The 20,347-nt window shown below is 37.0% G+C and overlaps 2 protein-coding genes across 8 annotated transcripts in view; both read left to right on the top strand.

The window, feature by feature from the left end:
• Window positions 1–20,347, top strand: part of LOC127500847 (CD48 antigen-like) — a 103,281-nt gene that overhangs the window by 2,901 nt on the left and 80,033 nt on the right. For 3 of the 7 annotated variants that reach the window (XM_051872449.1, XM_051872404.1, XM_051872399.1), the window contains exons 2-4: window positions 6,072–6,380; window positions 6,668–6,934; window positions 7,129–7,254. In XM_051872449.1, the coding sequence (XP_051728409.1) occupies window positions 6,072–6,380; window positions 6,668–6,934; window positions 7,129–7,254 (702 nt within the window). Of the gene's footprint in view, window positions 1–6,071; window positions 6,381–6,667; window positions 6,935–7,128; window positions 7,255–7,993; window positions 8,035–12,072; window positions 15,127–20,347 lie in introns of those variants that run through there. The other 4 variants (XM_051872423.1, XM_051872414.1, XR_007926454.1 and 1 more) reach the window with 4 other exon arrangements.
• The window catches only part of LOC127500653 (uncharacterized), a 105,427-nt gene continuing 103,144 nt past the window's right edge, over window positions 18,065–20,347 (top strand). The window contains exons 1-2 of the mRNA XM_051871978.1: window positions 18,065–18,134; window positions 18,950–19,249. Coding sequence (XP_051727938.1) covers window positions 18,080–18,134; window positions 18,950–19,249 — 355 coding nt within the window. The 5' untranslated portion in view covers window positions 18,065–18,079. The remainder of the gene's footprint in view (window positions 18,135–18,949; window positions 19,250–20,347) is intronic.

Consider the following 20,347-nt stretch of genomic DNA (forward strand, 5'->3'; position numbering starts at 1 on the left):
TGAAGAGAACAAAATCTTTAGGAAGTTTTATTCGTCCACATTCTTCACAACTTCCCATTCTTTTCTCCTCTTATCGCTAGTAAAGCAGTAAAGACTTACATCGCTTCTCTTGTGGCTCATCGACTGAAAATTACAATAAAAAGCTGCACAATATGGCATCGTGTATTATATTCCAAGTTGTGTTGCGTTAAAAATAGCGTCAGTAGAGCAGTGCGTGCAACCTTTTGATGTCACCGACATAGAACGCAAACAAAATGGTGCTGCCCATTGTCCAAATATGTAATGTATTTTTTAAATAACGTAAATCTTTCATGGGTTTTCTACTATTTCAGTAAGAGACATCATTTATGTTATATTAAGCCATACAAGTCTTAACACCAGGGGTTCCCTTTAAGTCCTCATGGATTTTATACAATGTAAAAAAAAAAAGATCACAGAATAAGGCAGAAAATACAGTACCTATCAAAAGTTTGGAAACATTAAAATTGTAATTGTACAACTGAAATAGGCCTATGTCTCTTCTGCTCACCAAGGCTGGATTTATTTAATCAAAAATGCAGTAAAAACAGTAATATTGTGAAATAGTATTACAATTTAAAATAGATGTTTTCTATGTGAATATATTGTGAAATGTAATTTATTCCTGTGATCAAAGCTGAATTTTTAGCATCATTACTCCAGTCTTCAGTGTCACATGATCCTTCAGAAATCATTATAATATGCTGAATTACTGCTCAAGAAACATTTCTAATTGTTATAAATGTTGAAAACTACGGAAGCCCTAAACGGCCATGGATTATTATTTTTTTCTATCTTGTTTTGTCGTGACACTTTTTTGTACAGTTTTGTAGGGTGAAGTCAGCTAAAATGAGTTATAAGGTAAAATGGGCCAAATAAGGTTGTAGCGTCATATCTCTTTAAATTTGTACAGCCAATCACAATAACTAATCTTGTATTGTTGCTTCAACACTTGTTGACATGTAACAATAGTTTTGACTGGTCTGAGTTTTTTAAAGGGGGCAGGGCAGAGTGTTACATGAAGCTTGTCAGAGAAATTGTAAGGAAAGTGAGCCTAACATAGTAAATTTCATTCATCACTAATAAGGGTACTAAAGCAATTATAAGTAAGCTTACCAACAAAGCAAAGGTTTATGAACAATGTTTTGACATGCTCTTTCAAATAAAAAAGTTTAATTTAAAAAAGAAACTTGGATTTTTGTGAAAAAGGTCATTTTAGTTAGAAATGGCTGGTTAAGCTAAAATGGGCTGCACACACACACACACACACACACACACACACACACACACACACACACACACACACACACTTTTACACAGAAATTGAGGGTGAAAATAGGTTTATAGGCCTAGGTGTTTCCATACACAATCTTAGTCTTTCAAAAGAAATTGCATTGTAGACAGTATGGCAGGAGGATGAGCAAAGAAAGGAAACAGAGAGATAAGAAGAGATACAGATATTGACAAGCATACACACATACATGCACACAAAAGACACCAATTCACAGAAGCACACACCTATACAACATGATCAGTTCATTTTTAATTGCAGTTTTTAATGAAATATTTGTTCAACTTTCTATTTAATGAAATGAATTTATAGTGTTGCTATGGCACACTAAAGACAATAGTGTCAATTTACTGTTAAAAATAAAATAATTTCAGCCAAAATTACCTGTGTTGTTCTCTTTTTATATTGGCCCATTTTAACTGAACAGCTGGCCCATTTTACCTGAATGTTGTACCATGGCTCAAGAAGGGACCTGCTGATACTCTAACTCTCATAATTTTACAGTTTTTTTCAACTGCTTACACACGTTTTCAAAACTTTCTCTCTTTTTTTCAAAACTTTACACACAAATCCAAGAATTTCACACACAAAATGCAAAATGCCTCATATCTCTTGCAAAATGAAACTCTGCATTCAAAATATCACAAACACATCTCAAAAGCAAACATTTGTTTTACTTTGCAAACACATTTGCCATAATATTCTACTTTTGGATATATCATATACACACAGTTATTCAAAGCCTAAAGCTCTTCTTTCATAAGCTGCTATGCACATTTCTGTACAAGATTGAAAGTAATTGGCAGAGAGATGTTGAAAAAATCATGGTAAGCATGAAAGCAAGTTTGAAACCAAACAATTTTTATTTTTACTGTAAGCATTTGTGGTTGTGAATACAGTATTGCACAGTATGAAAGAAAATAAATACATCAACCATGTGTAGTTGGACCCAAAAAAACAAAAAAACTAGCAACCAAAAAAACTAGCATAATTTTGAAAAAGGTGAATATTCTAAAGGAATGGTGCATATGTGTGTCCTGGTAGGACCAATTTAAGGACTTTTAAAGTCCCCATGAGGAAACAAGCTTATACATAAATCATACAGAATTATGTTTTCTGAACATCTAAAGAGCAGAATGTTTTCTGTCATGGGTAGGTCTAGTGGTCAGGTTAGTGTAGGAGGACAGAATATACAGTTTGTACAGTATAAAAACCATTATGCCAATGAAATGTCCCCATAAAACATGGAAACTCAATCACACGGAAGCAACATCAGTGTCTCCACATGCCTCCTCCATTGCCTGGAGAAGTGTTATGTTGACATAGGGTTTAGAAATGATGAATATGGAAGCAAGTAGACAACAGAAAAGTTGTGCAAAACCTATAACTTGACCTTTGGCCTATTTATAGGCCTATTCTAAAGCCATGATTGGTTGGTGTTAAGTAAAGCAATAAGTGTTTGTGCATGTGAGGAGTTAGTGTGAGGCACTGATGAATTAGTGTGACATTTTAAATGGTTGAGTTTGGAAAAGGAAATCAAGATACTTCCTGTTAGATTTTTGTGTGTTACATAGAGAATTGTGTGTTGTGTTTTGCAAAAAGTGTTTTATGAAAATGAAAACTGAGTCAAAGGCCAAGAATTAGTGTGTGGTTTTGCAGATTTGGTGTGTGGTTCTGCTGTTTGAGTGTCAGGTTTCAAAAATCGTGTGACATGAAAAGATTTTGTGTAAGCAGTTGGAAAAAACTGTAAAACAATTATACTTTTTCACATTTTAAAATATATATATATAAATATATATATATTTAAGAGACCCATGCTAATCAATAAAAATATCATTAGATCTCATGCATAGCTTATTGGATTGTATTATAAGCAATTTACCAAAACATGGCCCATTTTAGCTGACTTCACCCTACAGTAATTCCAGTAACACTTTAGTATAGGAAACACATATAAATTATTAACTATGACTTTTCCCTCAATATACTCCTAATTTACTGTTTATTAATAGTTAGTAGGTAGTTGTTAAGTTTAGGTATCGGGTAGGATTAAGAATGTAGAATATGGTCATGCAGAATAAGGCATTAATATGTGCTTAATAAGTACTAATAAATACCCAATATTCTATTAATATGCATGCCAATAAGCAACTAGTTAAAAGACCCTAAAATAAAGTGTTACCGTAATTCCTTCTGATGTATTTGGTAACACTTAAGTAATTACTAGTAGGTTACCATGATCTTCACTTTAGAATACTGATCCAAATAATTAGTAGTTCCTTTATGAGGATGTAGCAACACTTGAGTAATTACTAGTGGGTTATCATGATCTTCACTTTAGAATACTGATCCAAATAAGTAATAGTTCCTTTAGAATTATGTAGTAACTCTTGAGTTATTACTATCCAATACTTTACAAAAACCTCAAAAGTTTACAATGACTTCAGTAGTTACTATACAGTTATCATGTTTCTCACTTTAGAATACTGATCCAAATAATTAGTAATTCCTTCTGAAGGATTTGGTAATACTTCAGTCATTACTAGTGGGTTACCATGATCTTCACTTTAGAATTAATTATAAATTATTCACATTAATTATGAACCTGTATATAGTAGTTTTTAGTAGTTCTCTGGGAGGTATGAAAAAATAGTAGTTAACGATTAGCTAATAGTGAACTACCACCTTCAACTGAGCACTATTACTTACTAATTCATTAATCAGAGTTTCTTGTTAGTTAATAGTAGTTCCTAGAGTGTTAATAATGCATTACTCATTTGTTCCTGTGTAGTTTACGACCTTTATGACCTTTCTGGACCCCAAAAGGTGCAATGACACCTTCTGTGTGGTTCACAAATGTGGTTCACGATGACCCAAGGTGACGTCAACGGTGGTAGGAGCCTTGATGGTGATGGACTTGTGGAGATGACCAACGGTGACGGAGCCTTGGAAGGTGGAATCCCGTGTCCGAGGCGGTGATGGGATGCCGATGACCTAGGCGGCCGCGACGAAGCCGCAGCGACGACTCTGAGGCAGAGGTAGAGAGATCCGGAGAGCAGAGGACGAGCTGGAGCAACCGAGGGTGGAGGTGGAGCCTGAGGGAGGGCGGAGCTTGCCGACGTCCGACCCAGGGGGAGCTGACATTCCGAGGGAGCCCGGCGAGTCTGAATGCTCGATGGTCGAAGCCGGAGTCGAGGGGAGGAGGAGTGTAGGCGCAGGAGCCAGGTCGACGGGTCGAGGCAGGACAGAGCACGACAAGGCAGGAGGCGGAGCCATGGACTCCTGATGCCCAGAAAGAGTCACCTCCCAGCAGGACCATGATGAAGCCTCGCCACTGAGAGGAGGATGAAGTGAGTCAACGGGAATGATGGGAGGAGACGATGGCTGGGTGACAGGCTTGGCGATGCTCTGGAAATAAGGAGTGGCACAGGAACCCAAAGATGAAGTGTCCTTAATGGTAGTTATGTGAGGTGGTGGGAGAGGGAGGTTGGGTGGGGATGATAGAACTGTCGAAGAATCAGAATCATTAGAAATGCAGGGACACAAAGTATTTCTCTCACCACTCTCTATAAAACTGTCCAATAAGTCCAACTGTTGCTTGCTCTCAGTGGCGGGGGTTTGGGCAGGGCTCGCATCCATTCCCTCGAACTCCAGTAGGACTCCCACTGTGATGGACGATGACGTCAGCTCACACCCCTGGTCAGACTCGTGGCGGTGCTTCGGCTCCGGGGCGATGTTGAGCTCCACCTCTTCGTCCTCGGGCGATGGCTCTAGCGTCGCGGCAGGCGGAAGCTTCCAGTCTGCGGGGGGCTCAGGCGTCGTCAATCACGGTGGTGACGGGCTTGGCTCTGGGTCTGGCCGGGTTCTGAATCGGGATCACACGCTTTCCAGACACCAAAATACGGCTTCCCTCCAACTAAGTCCGGTGGTGTCTGAAAGGTGGGTGGCATGGTAGAGGTTGGCCCCGATCCAGAACAGGTCCTTGAGGTTTTCATCCTCCAATGAAGTCTGTCTAGCCAAACAACAAAAGTTTGTGGCAAAATGGAAAAAGTCGTGGTTTTCCCGGGCCACGGTGATGAAATTAGCCCGTTCATCAAAGTTGGGCGGTCCGTTCATCTGTTACGGCTGGTTGCAGGAAGGAGCACGGACGAGGAATAAATCCAAATACTAGTTTAATGACTAGTTTAATCCACAGGTTAACAGGCATAGAGAAGCAACACAACTTACTCAAACGGTGAACGGACAAAGACTGAGTGAACAGGTGGAAACTAAATAGCAAACATAACAAGGTTGATTAATGAGACACAGGTGATACAGGTGAACTAATGATGAAGGCGGGAAACAGAACATGTGACCATAGAATGCAAACAGAAAGTCCATAAACTGAAACCACACAGACTGTGACACCCTTTAAACAAAAAAAAAAAAAAAAAATTCTCTAATTACTGAATTACTGATAAGTAGTAGTTTTATTTTTCATAAATATGACACCTGCAATAATATTAATAACAAGAAATTTGGAACAATCAGTAACAAACATGGGTTTATGCCTAAACTTTCCTCCCTTATTGTTTGTTTGGTTAATGTGGATTATAGATGTATTACATTTTTAATATGCTATTCTCTCTTTAAGAAAAACGTTTTATATGCAGTATTTTTAAATGTAAAACATATTATTTATTTGATCATGACTATTTCAGAAATGGGTAGTGAACTCAACAGCTGCACTCTGAAACAATACTGTGTGTTTCTCTCTCCTCAGGGTTCAGTGCTGAGATCCCTGTGTTTGTTCAGACAGGAGATTCTGTTCAACTGGATTTACAGACACAAGAACTACCACAGTTTGATGATTTATCCTGGAGAAATGATAAATTAAAGAATATAGTTAAATATTTTCATAAAGATAAAGAAGCAAGACCTCACTCTTCCTACAAGGACAGAGTGGATTTCAATAATGAAACCTTCTCTCTCACACTGAAGAACATGCAGAAGACAGACAGTGGACTCTATACAGCAAGAACAAGTGGAGAATCAGAGGAAAATATTGTTACATACAGAGTATCTGTTATAGGTGAGTGAGATTTTGTTTGGTGTGTTCAGATCATTTAAGACTCATTAATGTTTTTTATTCTGTGCAATGTTTGTTTTAAATAAAAGATAAATTGAAATATATATAAACGTTATATAAACGTTTTTATTCATCACTTATCTGCCAATCCATGATCTGTAAAGTTTCAGTGCACAGTTTCTGTCATGCACAGTCATGTACAGTGCATTCTGTAAACAGCTATTGGAATTGGACAGCTTACAATAGAGTGAGGATGTATGATATTGATAAAAAACAAATGTGTGTTTCAGATGCTGTGGAGGATCCTGTACTGACTGTAAACTCAAACTGGTCCAGCAGTGACTCCTGTACTGTGAACTTCACATGCAGAGCTCATGACCTCATGATTCACTCCAGCTATCAGAACAACAGATGCTCTCCAGAGGAAGTGACATCACATAAGATCTACACTCTGATCCTGTACTGCAGTGAGGAATCCATCATCTGTAACCATAGCAACCCGGTTAGCAGCAAAAAAGACAGAATAGAGATCAAACAGCTCTGTGTCAATAATAAAGGTATCTGGCCAACACACACACACGCATACGCGCACACACACACACACACAAACAACACATTCAGAGTGCAAATGAACATCTGTCAAATCAAAGATCTCGTTTTGGTTTCTAAATCTAGTCTAAGTGCTGAATTGTAGAGTGACCTCAAAATACCCAAGAACAACTGTAGTTCTTAATATGTGTCTCTTTTTCAGAGAACATCACAGGTGATGACGAGACTAAGCCATCTCTCCAGTCTTGGCCATATATTTTGGTGGCAGTGTGTCTTTTTTTGGCAATTACAATATTTCTAGTATTTCTCTACTGCAAGTGTAAAAAAGGTACGTCCATGTTGCCTCATACATACAGTATATTTTCTATGAAAAACTGAACTCACCATCTGTTCATCAGTTTGATCAAGTACTTTTGTACTAAAATAAGTAATTAAAAAGAAGTTGACAATAGGTTTACACTTTTTTTCTCTTTTGGCCAAGTTAAATTCTGTAAAATAGATCACATACCTTTAAAACTTCTTTCCTCTACTGAATATCCCCTGATCACATCATTTAAATGTCTAGGGCCCTATCATACATCCAGCGCAATGCAGCGCCAGGCGAGACACAAGTGTTTTTTGCTAGTTTCAGCCCGACACAGTTATCATTTTCACATCCCACACCACGTTGTTTAAATAGCAAATGCATTTGCACTCATTTGTTCGCCCATGAAAATGAGGTGTGTTCAGGCGCATTGTTGGCGCGTTGCTATTTTGAGGCAACTGAAATAGACATTACTCATTAAGAGAATAGGGACAACCCTTTTAGACCATGCGCCGGGCGTGTTAACCATTTTTCCCGTCATTAAACTAGCAAAAATGGATGCAGGTCTACAACATAATACTTCAGAGAATCAGTTTAGCAGTTTGGAACTAACAGCCAATATAAAAATCACTTCTGTGCTTACAAAACTGCATGCTAAATTTAATTATGAATGCCATATCCCTTTTTTGAATAAATTAACATTCTTTTTTTTATTTGATACGCGTCAACGTTGATATATTACTGTACATTTTAAACCTTGTAGGTGCCCAAGAGGCTGATAATACAGTCTATGCTCAGAATGAGGTAAGCTTCTTCATCATTTTGCTCTGCAGACATTATGGATATTGTAGCGGTTGAGATGGGCAAAGAAGCAGGCAGGGAAGAGGATCAACTTGCAGCTAGTGATGGGCACTTTCAAAACACTGCTTCATGAAGCTTCAAAAGCTTCACTGCTTTGTTTCGAAGCAGTGGTTCGAAGCATGTTTCAAACTGCCAAAGTCACGTGATTTCAGTAAATGTGGCTTTGTTACGTCATAACTGTTTCAAAAAGTTTCGAAATTTCAATGGTTCACCGCTGGAGGCGATCTCTGTGAACCAACATGTTCTCCAACCAATACGCCTATATAGGTCGTTTGTCACTTCCCTACGACCCATAAGAGCGTTTACTAAAGTTGCGCCCCTATCGACAACAGGACACTTTCATTTTAATTCATTAAATACGACCCATAGGAGCGTTTACTAAAGTTGCGCCCCTATCGACAACAGGACACTTTCATTTTACAGTTTTTCTCGATTGCTTAAACACATTTCTTGAAACTATTCCTCATATTCTCAAAACAGTAAACACAAATCCATAACATCTCACCCAATTCCCCAAACATCCTATTTTCAGGTCAAAATGAAGCTCTACACTCAAAACCATTCACTCTTGCTGAAAAACCAAACTTTGTCCTCAGACATGACACACAAGCCCTCAAAAACACACACTACAACATAGTCTTACACACTGGTGAGATAAATTCAAAACAATACTACAAAAACCAAAACCAAAACCCAGTAATAAGATACGTTGCTTGTAGTTCTCCCCCTCAAGGAACTTTTCAAATGATGAACACATGTTTACACTTGCACATTTTTTATTCCTTAATGTACTGTACAGTACAATACACCAAACAACAACAAAAAATATTCTGACCCAGCATCATGTCTTTGGTCTGGGACAGGCCAGAGAATCTTGTCAACATCACAGGCTATATTGGTCCTATAGCCAGGCAGCGGGGGGAAATCCTCTTGCATGCCTGATCCACCCCTGGCACACATCAACTGAAATGTCTAGTCAGGCTTCTTCCATTCCATCGTCTCTGTGTCCTACAAAAAATAGAATTACTGATTACTGTAACTATAACACATGCTTTTTACAAAATGGAAGCAGACAGAAACTCTATCTGTATGTAAGGCAGTTTGATGCATGTGTTGTAACAGAGTACAGCACTCAAAAGTTACAGTAGAGTACACTGAGGTACACCTACCTGTTTTCCTCCCTGAAGGTTCTTATGATCGAGGCGACAGTGAAGCAACTTAAGTTTGGCTGAACTCATTGCCCAGCCTCCCTAATAGTCATACCATGGACAAGGACATGGTCAACTAGTAGCACAAATTTCATCTGAGACTCCTTGTCTCCTTGCTCCTCATCCTCCTCCTCTTACAGTTTTTTTCAACTGCTTACACACATTTTCAAAACTTTGTCTCTTTTTTTCAAAACTTTACACACAAATCCAAGATTTGCACACAAAAAATGCAAAATGCTTCACATCTCTTGCAAAATGAAGCACTGCATTCAAAATATCACAAACACATCTCAAAAGCAAACATTTGTCTTACTTTTCAAACACATTTGCCGTAATATTCTATTTTTGGATATATCATATACACACAGTCATTCAAAACCTAAAGCTCTTCTTTCATAAGCTGCTATGTACATTTCTGTACAAGATTGAAAGTAATTGGCAGAGAGATGTTGAAAAATTCATGGTAAACAGGAAAGCAAGATTGAAACCAAACTTCTTTTTTTTTTTTTACTGTAAGCATTTGTAGGTTGTGAATACAGTATTGCACAGTACAGAATAAAATATAATACATCAACCATGTGTAGTTGGACAAAAAAAAACTAGCAACCAAAAAAAAAAAAAAAACTAGCATAATTTTTGAAAAAGGTGAATATTCCAAAGGAATGGTGTGTATGTGTGTCCTGGTAGGGAACCAAATGTCCTCACAAGTATAGTAATACCAGTGCATTTTGACTTTGTGGGGACATTTATATACAGAATATACAGTATAAAAACCATTACGCCTATGGAATGTCCCTATAGAACATGGAAACCCAACGTGTGTGTTGTGTGCGTGTGTGTTTGTTGGTGGGCGAGATGGTTGGGTGTATCTAGGCTTCATCTCTCCTCCTGGCTGGGTCCGGCCACAATACTTCATCCACGTCACATGCTATGTTCTCTCTTGCGTATCCAACCTTGGATGGAGGCAGTGTCAGTGTCTCCACATGCCTCCTCCATTGCCTGGAGAAGTGTTATGTTGACATAGGGATGACGATCACACACTTTCCAGCAACCATGTGGAGAAAAAATCCTCAATAGGGTTTAGAAATGATGAATATGGAAGCAAGTAAACAACAGAAAAGTTGTTCAAAATCTATAACTTGACATTTGGCCTATTTATAGGCCTATTCTAAAGCCATGATTGGTTGGTGTTAAGTAAAGCAATGAGTGTTTGCACATGTGAGGAGTTAGTGTGAGGCACTGATGAATTAGTGTGGCATTTTGATTGGTTGTGTTTGAAAAAGGAACTCAAGATACTTCCTGTTAGATTTTTGTGTGTTACATAGAGAATTGTGTGTTGTGTTTTGCAAAAAGTGTTTTATGAAATTGAAAACTGAGTCGAAGGCTGAGAATTAGTGTATGGTTTTGCAGATTTGGTGTGTGGTTCTGCTGTTTGAGTGTCAGGTTTCAGAAATTGTATGACAAGTAAAGATTTTGTGTGTAAGCAGTTGAAAAAAACTGTAATCCTCCTTCACCTCTTCCTCCACTTTTTACTGCTCTTGCTCATCCTCTTCCTCCTGCCTCCTCTCTGGTGTCCTCGACCTTTTCAATCACGTCTCTCTGGATCCATTTTTCCAAAACTGAATGAACTGACTGGGGCTCTTTTATATATCTATTGAAGGTTCTGATTTGTGTGTGATAAATTTTGACTCTTAGTGTTTCCACGTGGGTAATTGTGTGCTAATTGAGCTCAGGCTGTGCTGACTTGAGTGAACAATATTGAATGCTAGTGCTTTCTAAATGACAACATGGTGTAGGCAATGAGAAATGAAGGGATTTTTGTGTTGAGTTTTGCAGTGACAGTTCAACAAATCTGATTCATGTGTCAAAAAGTGGAATGAAATTTTAGTTCAAAAGCCTTGTTATAATGTTTAAGAAATCGAGAAAAACTGTAATGCGGGTGGGGTGTAGTCGTTAATAAAAAAAATGAGTTTTGCTAAATGGAAATAGGACAAATGGTGTAAAAAGTCCACACACTGCATTTAAATGAACACGCATTTTGATTGGTAATGACAGTCATATGTCATTTCATGACAACAGACGTAAAACGACACTGTCATTATTTTTACGCCAGCTAGAGGGCGTCAGATTTTAGGGCGTCAGTAAAATGTCAATTTTTCATAACTACAATATTTGTCTCTGAGATGGAGTGCAGTTGAATAAAATCCTAAAGTACTGTACTTTAAATTTAGACTTAAATACAGCTTAAATACAGAGTAAATGTATAAATATGAATGTATATATTTTCACAGTTAACGTTTCATTTAACATAAAAAACAAACAAGGTTAACTAGTTGCTAACGATATAAAACTAACATTACATAGTTTAACCATACATATTTTGGTCTCATTTGATGACGTATGCAGCCTTTAAATGCGACCTCTGGAGGACACAGCCTCTGAAATGAGACGCAGCTAATGGTAAAGGACATTTCAACTTAAAAGTCCATAACACAAGACTGGGAACAACACGGGATCATGACAGATATGTTGCCATGCTGTCTAGTTCTTTTTATTCATGTTAGAAATATTTTGGGTTTGAACGGGTGAAAATAATCTAAAAACTTAACAGGCTAAGATCATGAAAATGGCTTCTATGAAATGCTTGTTCTATAAACTGTAGGGTAGTGAATGTTTTATTAAATTGTCTTTCTTTAGTTTAGTAATTGTTCAGCTAAGCATAATTATTCAGGGGACATTTTGAAAATATTACTTTTTATATGTATTTCATAAGGTTCAAGACCAGACGCAAGAGGAAACAGAAGATAATCGACCCAACACAACCTACTGCACTGTAGGACAACACAAAAAACCTGCAGCCTTTGTCGAAACAGACCATACAATTTATTCAGTGGTATGCAAACAACCAAAACCACCCACCGTTCCATCTGATGAAGCATAAAATGAAACTGTGTCTGTTTGCTACATGGGGGAAGTTTCACAAGGGCTGATCTCAAAATGGCATCCTAATCTTACCATCTCTACCATTAAAGGTGGGATAAGTAGATTTTGAAAAACGCTGTTGGACATTGTTGATATTTGAAATCAACCCAAACAACCCCACCTCTCTCTTCATTGCTCCGCCTCTAAAACTCACTCTCCAATCCTAACCACCCTGCTCTGAGTCGGTCTCGAACCCCAGCCCGATCGCTGCTGGCATGCGAGGCGAGTGCACTGACAATGATGCTAAACACCACATTCTAGCGGTCATCAGTGAGCAGTGATTTACCTGCACAACTCTCACTAGCTGGCCTCTGTTACACATGCAATGCGAAAGTGTATGTCTGTTTATCACAGCTGACGCACAACAAAATGTTTTATGAAAAATAAAGCGCAGATGATGAACCAACAAGGAAGCACAAAAAATTAACGTACAGTACACAAGAGTCTAAATACAAACAAGAGTTTGTTGTTAGTCGCCAACAGCACAGCAGCTCATGACACACAAACCCAGTGTTACTCGCATGTGAAGTGTAATCAAAGCAGCCTCTGCATCTGTTTTCAGGCCTTCCCACTTAGCTCTCTCCAGCGCTGGAAAGCTTTTCTAATATTAACGCGGGTCCTAAAGAACCCTTCATTCCAGTGATATTCTGTTGAGCTCTTTTGTACTGTGTTTCATCCATCTTTCTGCAGTTTTTTTTTCTCCAAATCTCCCTCTTACTCGTTCTGTCTCCTCGACCGCTATAGACACGCCCCCTAATGCTGATGGTTACACATTTGTTGTTGGTGTCGGCCCGACTAACTTCCAAACAGTGTTTTTCAAAATCTACTTAACCTTTAAATGGTATAAATAATAAGAACAGCTAATATGCTATTATGAAATTCATCTAAGGCTGTTGTCTAATTAAGATATATTCTCTCAAGCATTGGTTTACATAGTCATGCTGTTCTGAGCTGATCTGACCCACCAGCACTCCCGCTTCCTATGCTGTATGAGGACCAGCAAACCAGCAGCCAGCATCCCATGCTGGACCCAGCATGCAAAACATACCTTATGCTGGTGACCAGCAATGCTGGATTTTTCAGCAGGGAATTCTATTCTGAATTTGATTTTTGTACACATAACTTTCAAAAATAACCTCGCAGTGAATATTAACTCAAGTAAACCCTGTGACAACTAACCCCAGTTTGCCACACATGAAAATCAGTAGTATAAAACTGCAGATGGATATAATATTGACCTCACCTCCTGTATTATATGTAATAATCATGACAAGCTAATGTAGTACAAATGCAAATCCAGTAAATTAGTCATACGCTGCAATCATCTGGGACAATGTGGATGATTAGCGATCCAACAGAAATGTATCTTATAATGTGGTTTTTACAGCAAAGTCCATTTTTAATCTTCACTGAAAGTCAGACTTTCATTGAAATCACTCCCCTACAGTGATCATAATACATGTGGTGTATATGTGGACTCACATCATGAATCACATCATAGGACATCACAGGACAATTTCAAAGGTATGCGAAAATATTATTTGCAGATTAAAACTAATTCTTATCTAAAGCACTTATGTTAGGGCCCTATTCAATTTTATAATTTATTTCTAGAATATGTGTTGCCTTCTAACCTTTTAAACTGTGTATTTGTGTGAACTGTATTGTTTTAACCCTAATGTGAAATGTTTTATAGAATTGAAACTAAAACCAAGTAAACACTTTAATAAATAAATAATGTCATTTTTTTTGTAGAAATTATAATATGGTATAAAACTGGATTGCAAAAATACTACACAGAACAAACTGTCATAATACTGTTAGAAAAAATAAGTAAATTGAATAATTTTTGTGCTGCAGGGGCTCTTGCTAAATGATTTAATGGATCAAAAATGTTTTGATAACTTTTTGCCAGCATGGTCTAGAGCTGTTTTTTTTTTTTTTTTTTTTTTGCAAAGTTTGATGAAGATCTGGTGGCCATGTTTTTTAAAGTATCCATCAGTAGTCATTTTACATCCTCAAAATGTCCTGTGTGTCTATGTGTATTTAGTTTTGTTAAGGATAGACATTGTGTTCAGGAAAGATCAATTAGTGAAAAGACGCCATGCTGTTGAATTCACTAATAACTTTGAAACACTTCAACAAGTCAAAATACTTTTGCTAATTTTTTGCTCATACAATTTTAAATGAAGAACAGGAATATTAGTACAAACGATTTCGAATGCAGCCTATGAAGGTTTTCAAATCTCTGATTGGTGGATTTTCTTTACATCATTATGGGTAATGTATAACTTTTCTCCACAAATTCTGCTGTTAAACATATTGCTTTATTCAGTATGAAAAAAAATGTCTGTAGTTGGCCACCAGATGGAGACATTACAGTATCCTTGAATATTAACGACTCCTGTCAGTATCTGGCCCTCTTTCCACCTAGTATTAAGATGTGTTTTTGGTGATTCAATTTACAAGTGGTCAGCACTAAATACTGGTGGAAATAGGATAAATACAAAATTTTGAATATTAACTAAGATCAACTGCTTTGAAGCATCAGCTACAGAAAACAATGTAATCTGAAAATACATGAACATAATTTATCTGATTCTGAACACATGAGATAATCTATCCTCAATGATGGTCATGTGATCATGTGTGTTTATCATGTGTGTGTATCATGTTATTTATTATTTTTCCTTGCATTTGGGGTTGTTGTGTCGGGATGGGAATTTGTGGGTGGAATATGTGAAAAAGCAATGCCTTTAGAAGTGATTTTTTCGCTGAATACTTTCTATGTACCTTGTTCTGATAATAATAATAATAATAATAATAAAAAAAAAATGTTGTGCCACTTTGTAGTTGTGAAACGTTAGTGGGAAGTGAGGGCACCTGACTCACACCCACTAAAAACCACCAAAATGCCTGACTGAAGTCACTGCTTCCCAGTCAACACGTGAGATCATGCGATGATCACAGAGAATTCACATGATTCTCATACTGTGATATTCAGAATGTGAGTAATATGTGAGCTCACTGTGAGTGAGCTGATGAGTAATGGATCTAATCACAGCTGTATTGATTTTATTAACAAAAAAACATAAAACAAAACACACCTTAAACAGAACACCAGAAGGAAACTCAGAGCTTGAAGGGTTAATTCACCCAAAAAATGAAAAGTATTCTGGGTTCTACTTCAGAACACCAGCTCATTATTGACACATGGATGTGATGCTGATGCAGGAGCCGGCCAATAATGAGCCGGTGTTCTGACGTAGAACCTGGAAGTGCTGCACTATGTTTCTTACGTGAACAGCATAGGAGAATGACATCACTGCGTACAACTGTGCGCATAAAAAGATAACACTTTATTAAATAACACTTTATTTTAACATTTACTCTCCCTATCCAGCTATGTGCAAAGAATGATAGGAAGTAGAAATCCTGTTCCCAGTTTCCAGTCTGGTTCCCAAACTTTTTGGAGTGGGTTACCCCCTGAAAGATTTCTGCATACCCCCTCTCTTCCAATCTCACTGCAGTCACACCTTTTCCATTAAGGGATGATATTTGCCCCTTAAATTGATTTTCCAGTGCATTTATTACCTTTATGAATAACTTTATAAAATAAATAATGTTTTAAATAAAACATGTTCAATAGAGAAATATGCAATGGTAAAAACGAAGTGACACTTTTAAATATTAAACTAAAACCGCCACTAGGTGGCGTTAAGTCACTGTCTTAATGAGCGAGTCATCGAGTCATTCATTCATTCAGTAACGAAACAACTATCAATGAATCATTGAATGAATAGGCTTGTTCAAGATGCATCGGCGATGCACAGACCAATTGGCTTATGACATCAAAGTAGCCTACAGCTAGAGCGATTGGAGAGCAAATGACTCCTTATGAATCGAATCGCTCTCACAGTAATTAGATGTCATACGCCGATCAGTCTGCGCAGCGCCGATGCATCTCGAACAAGCCTATTGACTCTCACGATTCGTTCAAAGCTGCAGAATTGTTCACGAAACGCCGATGTGTGCTGTAGTTCTGAATCAGAATCAGAATCAGAATGAGCTTTATTCGCCAGGTGTGCACAAACACACAAGGAATTTGTTGTGGTTTTCTACAGGAGCTCTTGGTACACACATACATATGACATGAGAACAGAAAGAACATTTAAATAAGTAAACTAGGAAAATAATAATAAATAAGTAAAATAAATAATAACACTAATGTGGTATACATCTGGAACAGAAGACATACAGATTTGTATTGTATATACAGCAGGATGAATAGAAATATATATATATATATATAAATATATATATATATATATATATATATACACACAACTTCTGCTGTGGCTTTCGTTGGAAACTCAGCATTTTGTTTGCTAACCCCCTTCTGTCACCTCACGTACCCCTGTTTGGGAACCACTTCTATAATGCTACTGTTACATAGCTACCTATCTAAGGTTGGGAGCAAGTAATAAAAGAAAGAAATTAATAACAAAAAAAAAACAAAAAAAATTCTCTACCTGGGGCATCCTTACATACCCATGCTCATCCAGCCCTCTCACATTAGAATAACTTGATGTGGAGGGAGAATAAACATGGGCAGAAAACATTTTTTTTCCATGATTTCACCACTTCTTAGTGGAGATCAAGAAGAAACGGAAGGCTCACAGCCAGGATGGAGCGGAGGAACGGAGCATTCTTCTTCACTGTGAATTGGTCAGCCCCCTCGAGAGCAACAGCAGTAACAGCACTCAGGTTTGTACATGATAAAAGGGTAAGTAAATAATGACAGAAGGCTTATTTTCTACTATCCCTTTAATAAACTGTTATGTAAAGTGTGGCTTGAACAGCGGATGGGGATATTTGACAACTACCAATAATCACACTCTGTTGTGATGTGGGGACCAAGCATTAACAAGCCAAAATATGCAACCAAATTCTAAAAAATGTAGTGTTGAAATAACACAACCCACGGCTGCCCACATTCACGAGTGACTTTTGCAGACTTTATTTATTTTGCAGATGCTTTTATCCCAAGCGACTTACAAGTGAGGAATGCAACTAACGATTACTTACACAAGAAGTGCTCACAATACAAGTTTCAGACATTGCTTCGAGTAGCATAAGCTAGAATAGGGAGGGATTAAAGGAAGTGAAAGCATATATATATATATATATATATATTATGATGAGGCTAAGTGCTCACGAAAGAGATGAGTTTTCAGCTGTCTTTTGAATATTTCCAGGTATTCTGCATTCCAGGTCATGTGTATTTTCCTATTAAACTTTGTAACTGGCATTTATTGCTTAATTTAGAAATTTTTAAATATTACAGAATATGCATTGAAATTAACAATAAATGTTTAGTTCATTTAGACAAGACAAGAGTTTATATCTTAAAGATATACTTTACTCTTAAATATGAACTTAGATATGGTTAGCCACACTTAGCCACACAACTAGAGTTTAGTTCCTGGTAGAAGATGTGGTTGCAGAACACAACTTGTTCTTCCTCTCTTTTCTCAGCAGGTTCTTGACACGGTTGGTAGCAATTCTAGTAGTTATTTAAGTAATGGTAACAGGACTTGTTCTCAAGCATATATGCTTGAGAAGAGTTTTAAATAAGCTCATTAATAGAAAAGACCGTATACATATGTGTATAGTTGATTGTATGTCATAAATTCCAAGGTGAGTGACACTGCCTGGACAGATTTAATAAGGTGATATAAAACACTCAGTTTTCTCTAATACGTACCATATAACCACAACAGGAAAGGCTTATTACAATGGCTTTTGGTCATCTGCTCATGATCTTCATGGCCGTGCTGATCTTCAACACAGGTACGGAAATCGTTCTCTTACTGCATCTCTTACTCTTACTACATTACTGCATAAATGGACAGAGAATATACAGTAATTAATGAATCTTTTGGTGAAATGTGGGAGCTACATTACATTTTAACTAGATTATTTATTTGAAATGTTAATTAGTATTTTTGGATGTAAAATAGTATTATAGGCAAATGATTTGTCTCATTGCATGTTTATTGCATGGTTTGTATTATTTCACTGATGATTCACGATATTTTTAAAGAACTAAAAAGAGTCAAGTTCAGTGTTGAATCATTTCTGTTGTAAAAATTAGCTATTAATTTAGTTAATTTATCTATACAGATATGCATCTCTGGGAAAAAAAATAGTGACAAAATCGTCTAGCTCAGTTCAGTTCCCATTCAATGGTGTCAATGCAGGCAGATCAGTAATAACTAAGCAAGCCAGAGGCAACAGAGGAGAAAATAGAAATGATAGAAAATAGAAAGTACATGCTCTGCAGTACTATGCTTGCTACTTTCCCCTAGTAAATAGCTTAATAAAAACCATCTTGTAAAAGGGGTTGTGAACAAAATGCGGAAGCAGGTAAATACATTTTTAGTGTTAGTGCAGTACAGGTGTGGTTTTATGTGGTTAAACTGGCTACTTTTCATGTGTGGTTATTTGTTTGTTAGATAGCTTCTCGATCATATCTTTTCACAACAAAAAAACGGGATTTGTGCCTCTAAGGCTTTTAAAAAAGTGTAATAGAACACAAAAGTGTAGTGTACTTGTGGAATGATGGGAAAACAAAGAACATTTAACTTTATCCTCTCTGTTTTTAGCATCCATGTGCAAAGCCGAAAATGCTGTCTCTGTGCAGACAGGAAGTTCTATTCAGCTGGACATACAGACTGACAAACCACCACAGTTTCATACATTGGTCTGGATGAATGATAAATCAGAAATTATTGTGACATTCACAAAGGAAGAGACACCGACTCTTAAAAACAGTGTGGCTTTCAATCAAACAACCTTCTCTTTAACACTGAAGAACATGCAGAAGACAGACAGTGGACTCTACACAGCAAAAATATTTGGACTTAGTAACAAGGATGTTGCTAAATACAGAGTATCTGTTATAGGTGAGTCTGAGTTGCAATTTAGACCATATTAAAAACCAAAATCAAGTCAAATCTCATTATAACAAATCTTTTTACACCATTTCTTGGATATAAATGTGCAGCCAAGAAAGTGTCAGTGTCTGGTCTGTCAGTAAACAAAAATGCACTGAAAAGACTATGTTGTTTGATTAAGTATACAGTAGATCTATATTAGGCCTATGTACTATCAACTTATGATGATGTAAACAAAAGTTGGAAGGAGAATAAATGGTATGTGCTTCTGGAACTGTTTAAAAAGGACTGATTGAATGAAATTTTAACTTCTAAATAATCTCGCACAGTTTCTTGCAAAGTGTTTTCTGTAATATGTAGAAAAAGTACATTTTTACCTTTGCAGACCCTAACAGGGCAAGTTGTACAGTTACAACTTTAAATTAGCGACACAAAAAAGTTTGTAAAAAAGATTGTAAGGACTGTTATATATGATGCATCCTCATGCAGCAGTTTTCTTAAATATATGTTTCAGATCCAGTGGATTCTCCTGTTCTGAACTGGAATGTCACCATGATCAGTGTTAACTCCTGTATTTTGAACGTTACATGTAGTAGTCATGATCGCACAATCAGCAATAGCTACCATAGCAACAACTGTAGTCAGGAGGAAGTGACATCAACTGAAATGCAGCCTCTAACTGTGTATTGTAAAGAGGACATAGTTATTTGTAACTACAGCAACCCAGTCAGCTGGAAGAATGATACCATACAGATTAAACAACTCTGTACAACTTATGAAAGTAAATAACTGACCCACCAACCACATACAAATACATTTTAAGACAAATTCTAGTCTCTTATAATTATTAGCTCATTTGCCATTTATTCTCACTACTGTACCTCTGGATATGAGTGTTCTGATGACTGTAGTTGTTAATGTGTTGTCTTTAGTTTCAGATAAAAGTCCTGAAGAAATCAACAGCTCTTTTCCTCTACTTTGGCTCATGGTCGCTGTTATTAGTGTTTCATTGATGATTTTAGTTGTAACTGTTGTACTATACTGCTCTTGCAAGAATCATAACAAAGGTATGTCTGTCTTCTCTCAAATGTTTTATCAAATTAACCA

The sequence above is a fragment of the Ctenopharyngodon idella genome, chromosome 2, assembly GCF_019924925.1.
Source record: "Ctenopharyngodon idella isolate HZGC_01 chromosome 2, HZGC01, whole genome shotgun sequence".
NCBI lineage: Eukaryota > Metazoa > Chordata > Actinopteri > Cypriniformes > Xenocyprididae > Ctenopharyngodon > Ctenopharyngodon idella.